This window comes from Petromyzon marinus, chromosome 1, assembly GCF_048934315.1.
Source record: "Petromyzon marinus isolate PM22_M1 ecotype Great Lakes invasive population chromosome 1, UKy_Petmar_22M1.pri1.0, whole genome shotgun sequence".
Taxonomy (NCBI): domain Eukaryota; kingdom Metazoa; phylum Chordata; class Hyperoartia; order Petromyzontiformes; family Petromyzontidae; genus Petromyzon; species Petromyzon marinus.
The window spans coordinates 14,161,912-14,170,789 of NC_133667.1; the positions used below are offsets into that span (position 1 = coordinate 14,161,912).

Consider the following 8,878-nt stretch of genomic DNA (forward strand, 5'->3'; position numbering starts at 1 on the left):
TGTTTACCAGTTCCATTGACACCACTCGCACCCAATCACACATCATGTGCTGATGAGACAGTTTCATCGATAACAATCCCAAATATTATTGCATGCCTTGCAATCAATGTTGCTGAAATTATATACTCTGAAAAGGCTGATGGGGGGGTGTAATATTTTTTCAAATGTGAAGATCATACAGATACATAAACGAGACATTGCAATGTGGCACGGTAGAATTAGTGACATTTAAATCGATTGTGCGTGCACGAACCTAATCTCACCAATTGCAAGCAATGCCACACGATAACCAATAAATGCAAAGTGTATATTCCGTAGTCGCTGCACGTTAATCGCATCGATTACAGTACAATAGAATACGAGTGTAGGTTTTCAGTGTGGGATTCAGCATGGAGTCGAGCATGCTATTGGAACTATTATTTATATTCCTGTTCCGTAACTCCCAAGGTGGGCAAGCACACGCCCAGGAGAATCTCATTTGGGGGCGACACACCTACATGACATGATAATAATTTCGGCGTCCATATTCACAGATTCATTTTGTCGCTTTCCAGGGCAACGCTCGGCGACACCAATAATAGGCAAGGCGTGGTGGCGCTTTACCGTCATGGGCTATGGGGGAAAAAAACACTGGCTACACATTAAATGTCTGCACGGAAATGGATTGCAGAACTGTCGTTTCTTAAAAGGGACCGGTAGCATGCAATTTGTGTGCACATTGATCTTGTTGTGACAGTAAATGTTTTATGTTTACCGGTTGCATGAACACGTGCAAGTCTTGTACAAAATTCCACAACCAAAAAGGGGTTATTATTGGGTGTAATGCTTTTATTTAAACACAGCTGCATAGTTAGTATACGTTACACATCACCATGCAAACTTTATACAGGAACACATTTCATCATGAAAACCTATATTCAATGTGGGTGCCCCAAGTGAGCTTTTAAATGATAATTATGCGAGGTGGCTGGGTAGTTGAGCTTGCCGCACTTAGTTCGTGGGTTAAAATCCAGGTTTTTATCCACTCATGATTAAATCGAGTTCCCACGTGTCGCGAGTTGGTAGTCTCGGTCTGGTCACCAATAACTGCAGCAAAAAAATCCATCATCAAATTGTGTTCTGCACTTAAAATTGGCTAAATTAAATTTGCTTTTGACTGTCTGGAAATATGGAAGGGAAAGTGCTCCCTACCCTCTACTGGTGTGGACCATCGGTCACAGGAAGGGATTTTATCTGCTTAAAAACTGTCCAATCTCTGGCACGAAGGTTTCCACTTGTATGCTTTGCCTCATGAGATGACAATAATAGCAAAATTGGTATAAAAAAAATCAGGAAAACATGTAAAATCTATTACGCGCAAAGCAACCGTCGCATTTCTTCCGCCGGTAATTTTTTTGCTTAAGGCCTGTGCGTGCGCTGGTGAGCTTTTAAGTGATGACTCTGCGAGAAGCAGCTGTTGCAAATATCGCACCGGTATGGCCTCTCTCCCGTGTGCACGCGGATGTGCGACTTCAAGCTCCCGCTGCAGACGAAGCTCTGGTTGCAGAACCTGCACTGGTACGGCTTCTCCCCCGTGTGCGTGCGCATGTGGACCTTCAGATTGCAAGACTGAGCAAAGGACCGGTTGCACATCTTGCAGTGGTACGGCTTCTCTCCCGTGTGTATGCGATGGTGGTACTTCAAAAGCGAGACCCACGCAAAGCTCTTCTTGCACACCGTGCACTGGTATGGCTTATTCGCCGACTTAGCAGTCACATTTAATTTTGGCGAACGGGAAGTCGCACCCATTAACATGTAAAGCTGGTTGTCCGATGCATCGGGCTCATCAGCAGCAGGAACTTGCCCATCGATTGGAAAATCCTCTATACCATTCGGGCATTCTTGTTGCCCGATGAAGTGTTGAGTCTTTAGGGGATTGGGCATAAGCAATTCACCCGGGGACATGTCTTGCATCTCTTCTGCTTTAAAGTTTCTTTGCATTTTACCTCCAGTTTTCTGATGCGGATTCTGATGCTGCAGCTGTGAACATGAACCAACGTTGTCAGCGTTTGAAGAAACCACATCTTGTATGATGAACCCCGAATCATCTTCAATGCCACAAGCACCTATGATGGGGGAAAACCATAAAAATGTGTCATTAACCCTTTGCCGTTCCGATGACGTACTGAATAAAAACTGATGACGTGTGTGGGCGTCAAGAAAAGTGGGCTTGGGCAGTACACTCCGCTAAAGCGGATAAGGGCCATTGGTCGAGACCAAAAAGAGCGGTAGCCAAAGGAGGGACCACATCCGAGATGACGTCCACCATGGAGATGCAGCAATTAAATAATCTTGTGTGCAGATGCTAGATGGATTTTCCATTACAAGATAGTGACGTATGGTGACAACTTACGAAAGCCTTCACCCAGAAATGGACGATCATGGCTAATGATTATGAACTACAAACAATACCTATGATACGACTGCAAATATTTCCGTGATATTTAAGTGAAGGGAAAAATGTCAAACTTGGACTTCGATTAGCATGGTTGGCTAAGTACGGTGGCGGAAGAATTTCAACATACATACACACAGAATTTGGCTTTACCTTCAAGGGCCTCCAATTTTATTGAAGACGATGCGGCCACAGCGTCCTTAGCGTCCACAGCGTCCGAACCTCCCACGTCTGAAATTAAGTTTTCTCCATCCTCGTCTGCATAAAATCACAATGCGCCAGGAGCTTAATTTCCCAAAACTAAAGTATTCCTTTACATATTAATGCCAGATGTGATATCATACAATTAATGTACAGATGTGTTGCTAAATCCATACACCACATAGATTAAAACCTCTCAAACCCAGACTCGAGTAACCTAGAATTTGGAGTAAGTCAAAGGCTACTTTAAATCACCAGTGATAAATTAACAAAAAAATTACAAATAGAACTCTGACCGTAACACTGTTTGTGCACTAATTAAGTTAGTTTAGTAGGAAAAGGTGTGCGTATGTGCACAGGTCATTCTAAAGCTGAGTATTTGTCTATACTAGGTGTACTCTTGCTTTTTGAACTTTAAAATTACATTTTGTAAATGAACAAAATGTAAAGCCTGTCGTAAAATATCTTCAGCTTTCCACATTCAGTGAACCACATCCTTCCACCTCTGCGTTGCAGTGATGAGAATTAAACTGCACGTATTTTTTGTATTTTGAAACTGTAAAAGGTAATTGTAAATATTTAGTTATTTCTGAAGTGATTATTCTGTGGGCTTTTCGGTAAAGCCACGTAGATAGAAAAAATAATAAAAATATCACGACGTTTCGATCGCAACACAAGCAATCGTCATCAGGTGAAAAAAATAGCGAGAGAGCTGTCGAGGCAGGATGTTCTAAAGGTTTGAGATGGGTGTAGCCCAAGGGTCATAAGCGAAGTGGGCGGGGCTAGTGAAGAAATTTGCATGTAAATGTAAGATGGGAGAGCTGAGCTACCTCCACGACGACGAAGCTTCGGAGGTGGCCATTGTATTGTGAGAGCTAGCATGTCAATGTAAGATCGTAGAGCCACCGCCACATCAAGGAAAATGAGCAACGGTGGCTGTTAGTGAGATATTTAACCTGTTAATGTAACTCCAGAGAGTCGAAAATAACTACTACACATCACAGCCAGTTATGACTTAACCTGGTTAATAACGTCCTTCCAACGATTGCTCAGTTTGTACCCATCGTCTCGGTTGAGCAATAATTGGAAGGACGTTATTAACCAGGTTAAGTCATAAATGGCAGTGATGTTTAGTAGTTTAATAGTTATTTTCGACTCTCTGGTGTTACATTAACAGGTTAAATGTCTTTACATTCACAGGTTAAATGTCTAACACAGCCACGGTTGCTCGTTTTCCTTGATGTGGCGGTGGCTCTACGATCTTACATTGACATGCTAGCTCTCACAATAAAATGGCCACCTCCGCAGCTTCATGGTCGTGGAAGTAGCTCAGCACTCCGATCTTACATTGACATGCAGATTTCATCACTAGCTCCGCCCACGTCGCTTATGACCCTTGCTTGGGCTACACCCATCTCAAACCTTTTTCACATCCTGCCTCAGCAGCTCTCTCGCTATTTTTTCACCTGATGACGATTGCTTGTGTTGCAGTCAAAACGTCGTGAAATTTTTATTATTTTTTTTATCTACGTGGCTTTACCGAAAAGACCCAAAGAATGAATTCCTGCAGTCACGAAAGATTTAAGTAAAGATTTATTAAGTTATTGTTATTTCAATATATTCAATGTTAATTGATTGTAAATGTAGTTAAAATTAAGCCATGTATTATTTTGTTTGTAGTTTGCAGGTATCCGCTGAAACTGAAAAGATTATTTCCCCAAATAGTCTGGTTTTGAGAGGATATAATTACCGTTTGGTGTGTAATCATTATTTTCATTCATTGCAATGTTCTCAGGATGGCCAACCCAAGCGGTTGAAGGCGAGCCAGCAGGACACGTTCTCTTGTTATCAATGTTTCCCATCCTCTGTACAGACAAGAGCAGCTCCCGGCTCAAGCCGCTGAACAGCGTGAGCAGCACGTCCACCAGGCCTCCCAGCGTCACATCGCCAGGGGAGGAAGCGGCGGCATCGTCCCAGCGCGGAGTCCCAGCGTCGTGGTGCTTAGCATCCTGCAGGGCCTTCACCACCTGCCGCAGCACGGCGTAGAAGCCGAAGGGCAGGCGGTCGCGCGCCGTGGCCAGCAGCTCGGCCCGCACGAGGCCGTCTCCGACGCAGGCACACAGGACCCCGTAGTCCCGGATGCCCAGCTCCGAGTCCATGGCCCGGGCCACTTCCGCGTTCACGCCCTGCATCTCCAGCCATGCCAGGAAGTCCCCGCTCGACTCCAGCTGCGGGGAGGCCACTACGCACGCCATCTGGGACACCAACGTTAATTCAAAGGGATTCCGTACTCAAGTGAGCAATCGACGGCATTCATTTCCTCTGGCAGCAAGTAGGCGGAGGTGTAAATCCACATTCAAATGGCAGCGGCAAGTTTTTCTGCTGATAAATTACATCCTAACCATTAGTTACCATTTAAGTGTCTAATGTCCATGCAAATGCAGGGCAAGAATATCAGTCCACTGTCTGTAACTTCTAAACCATAACTTGAACTTCTAATCCTAAGTCCTAGCTCTAACCTCTAATCCAAGCTTTTAATTCCTAATCCTAACCCGTAACTTAAACCCTAACTCTATACTCTAAGCCACGACATCAAACCCCCTAATCTTACAAAAAAGACAGGGTACTTGTCTGTTGCAAGGAATTTGGTGCTATTGTGCTAATCTTATGTAACAACCGAAGCAACATCTCCCTGCATATTTCAATGACTGAATTAGAGAGGACCACTTGCAACCTAAGGACTGTGATTGGACAAAAATACATCTGGTCTATACCGCAATTGAATAAAACCTTGAGGAACCGGGCCGCACAGCAGGAGGTGAGCGGTGAGTCCACGCGTGGCCCGCCCAATATTTTATTTACCACTTCCATCCGCGCCTCTTTCCCGCACTGCGCACTTGTCTCAGTCACAGTTTTGGAAAGTCCACAAGCTCTAACCTCTAGTAGCCACAATGAGTACAAAAACAAACGTTGCTGGAGAGCTTCTTGAAAAGGGGGAAAGACCCAATGATGACCCCCCCCCCCCGTTCGTGAAAAAATTGTCTTCCACGAAACCGGTCCCTGGTGCCAAAAGGTTGGGGACCTCTGCTCTAGGGGATAATTATCACTCCTTACGTTAATGAACTGGCCTCAGGGTAGCCACTTGTGAGGTACAATAAACAGGGACAGAATATATCACAATACTAGAAGAGAGAACTGCATGTAAATGTATTATCTTGAGTAGTGGACTTTGCAAATTACAAAGACTGAAACCCTTCACTAGGAGGCCGATCCTGGAACACCAGGATAGGTGGCAACCCTTCCTTTTCCTGGTGGCATTGAGGTAAGAGCATGCAGCTCCCAAGAGGAGCGTTGTGAGTGTAAATCCGTGTTGAGTAGGCCTAACGTCCCTCCGAAGTGGAACAAATAAGTACAGTGCCACTTTGTGAGAAAGCTACAGTTGTCTGGGTTGTGGAAGGATCCTGTCATGGTAATGTGGAATTTCCAACACTGGTTAGGGAATGCCAATGGCGATGAGCACTGCCCTCATTGCGTTGTTTGAGCAGAGGCAATTTGACGTTCACACAAGTCATTTTCATACTATTTGGTTCTTTCGGGAAAGTCACATAGGTATAAAATAAAATTCATCAAATCACTACGTTTCGGGCACAACCACAGCAGGAAACAATTGCTGAATTGGGCAAAAGGGCTGCTTGTACCAAGAGGCTATATAGGTAAGAGAGGGGGGAGGAGCAAGGGAGGAGAGATAGAGGGTCAATCCACTGCTGGATAAGGGCCCTGCCACGCTGTGCAGGCGTTTTTTTTTTGGTCCGGTTCAATAGAGAAAAATCCACGCGACTACGGGAAGCGAGAGACTCCGCAAACTCCAAATATACAGCAGCAGGCGTCAGGGTCGGGAACGAATCCAAGACCTCCTGCATACCAGGCGAGGTAGTTAACATACCGCTATCAGGGCACCCGGTGGTTTCGTCACAGGCTGCACATTTAGACACCTTGCAACGTAACCATATATACATTAAAAACGCCGGCCACCTGAGTTCGATTCCAGGGCACGGCTCAATCAGTGGCGAGCGATATCAGAACCCCAGCCACGTGGGCCCTGCCCTTTAACCAAACCCGCGGATTGACCAGCGTGGTGAAGTATGGGCAAACACCCCCCCCCAACCCACCATGGTGACCAACATCCAGCAGTAGATTGTGACAGCACGGAATAATTATTGTCGCGACACTAATTCGCAATTCAAGTTCATCAAGTTGACTTCTACCAATTGTGCCTCAAGGCGACCACACAGTTTTAACACTGTGTAGGCGGAATGACCGTGGCGAAAAATAACGTAAGCATCGCGAACAAACACACGACATCAACTTGTATAATGGGTGTATAGCGACACTTATACCCGTCGTTATTTAATTATAATTATTATTGTTATTATTCTGCACAAATAATTAAATCCGAGTTACTTTGTCGTCGAAGATTGGGGTTGGTTGGTGGGTTGGTTGATGCGCGGAGGTTGATCGCTCCGCCGCCACCAGCTGATTCAACGCGTTAAGGGACCGTAGCGATTTACCGTCGAAAAATAATATTACAAAAAAGCAAGCCGGCAAAACCACTCTATCGTGTGAGCAAGCTCAGTTGGTATGTGAATACTGTACATTATCTACCATCGTTGTGATACATCGATAATCGCATGCAAATTTGATCTCATGAAAATTATTATGTAGACATAGTTTGAGACATTTACATGTCGAATAACATGCACATTCTTAATTTTTAAAATATATTACACTACTAAAAAAGTTTTTTTTTAAACAACGATTTTATTAACAACTTAGTTTAACTCGCGGTCGAGAAGTACGTCAATGGCGCCTGAGATACGCGGCGCTTGCTTTTTGTGCGAGCCGATTCCACCGTTTAGGGACCGCGGCATTTTTGACCTACACACAAATATATAAATAATAAGGCGTCCATACAAAATGTGAATTGCTTTAAAATAGCGAATTACAGTAATTTATTACTTGATGCTGATTTTGATACAGGCATGCATTGTCACCGGATCTGAGCACGTGTGCAACATGTGGAATTAATTGGATAACGGGAAGTGGACGAAATTTTGATGACAAGATTTGACCACGACAGAGGAATCAAGTTAAAACCGTAGAAAAAGGCTGCAAAGTGGACCTCAAAATGAGAAATAAACTAAACAAAGCTCACGTACACCACGCTTGCTAAACAAGCGGGGGGGGGGGGGGGGAAGCACTCTGTCGGGCTCTGCCCATTGAACGAACCCCCTGAGAAACAGCAATATCGGGAAACTGTTCTTACTAATGAAGAGCAGCATTGCAATGTGCCTGGATAACCTTTGTTTGAATCAGAATGCATTTGCCTGCTGTGACTGTATGGCTCAGAAGCACAGGTCAGGGATGATGGGAGTGACAGCCAATGAATGGAACTAATCCAAAAAAAACTCCCATCGATCAAGGAAACCAGGTGGTGAAATTAGTTCTTGTGCAGGTGTGATGACCAATGAGAGCAGGTTATGAAAGAGGCTGCAATTTTGATTCAGTGGGGACAGGAGGGGCAATCATTGGGCCAGGAAACAGGAAAGATAACCCATTTAAAGATCACAACTACGGGAAAAGAGTAAGCCAGTGATGGGAGAGCTATTATTACTTTACCCCAGGCAAAACCCACTGAGCTATATAGCTCTTTTCCAGAAGTGACCTGGCCACATATTTATTGCAGCCAAATACTCTCAAACACAGAGGGAAAACCTGGAGGACCCGGAGAAAAATCCAGGCGACCACGGGGAGAACATGCAAACTTCAAATATATAGCAGGCGTCAGGTTCGCGATCGAACCCACGACCTCCTGCATACTCACCGAGGTAGTTAACATCTCGCCACCGTGGTGCCCTTAAGGTAGACGGAGCGGGCCAGGAAATTGGAAAGACAAGCCGTTTAAAGAAAGAGGCATCACAGCAGGACAGCACGAGTGTGAAGACAATGAGCTTTTGCGGATGTGAACCCAAACAGGGCATTAGAGGGAACTGGCACGGTGGGAGAGGGAATGAAGGATGACATAGTTGAACAGAAGGGATGGAGTTGGCGCTGAAGTGAGAGGAAGAGGTGGAGCAAGGCTCGGGGGGAGAGGGGACGCCGAGGACAGATTGGTAACCATGGTAATGGAGTGCTCTTGGAGAATGCAGCACGCTGGCAAGGAACACAAAAATATACGGGACAGCA

The 8,878-nt window shown here is 45.0% G+C and overlaps 1 protein-coding gene across 3 annotated transcripts; it reads right to left on the reverse strand.

The window, feature by feature from the left end:
• Positions 1 to 807: 807 nt before the first annotated feature.
• LOC116942565 (uncharacterized) lies at positions 808 to 8,811 on the reverse strand. 3 transcript variants are annotated; one of them, XM_032954649.2, is made up of 4 exons: positions 6,805 to 7,885; positions 4,386 to 4,890; positions 2,588 to 2,692; positions 808 to 2,105 (listed from the first exon to the last, which is right to left on the reverse strand). In XM_032954649.2, exons 1-4 carry the CDS (start codon positions 6,817 to 6,819, stop codon positions 1,399 to 1,401), a joined length of 1,332 nt encoding a protein of 443 aa, XP_032810540.2. In that variant the 5' UTR covers positions 6,820 to 7,885; the 3' UTR covers positions 808 to 1,398. The 3 variants fall into 3 exon arrangements, 2 of the variants coding, with proteins under 2 accessions (XP_032810540.2, XP_032810531.2); XM_032954640.2 differs by having other exon boundaries at positions 7,097 to 7,874; XR_012942971.1 differs by having other exon boundaries at positions 2,082 to 2,105; positions 4,441 to 4,890; positions 6,805 to 8,811.
• Positions 8,812 to 8,878: the final 67 nt, after the last annotated feature.

Coding starts and splice junctions, on each gene's coding strand:
- LOC116942565 (XM_032954649.2), bottom strand. Junction 2,693..4,385: donor TAATGATTACACACCAAACG/GTAATTATATCC, acceptor GATTTTATGCAG/ACGAGGATGGAGAAAACTTA. Junction 2,106..2,587: donor AAAATTGGAGGCCCTTGAAG/GTAAAGCCAAAT, acceptor CCCCCATCATAG/GTGCTTGTGGCATTGAAGAT.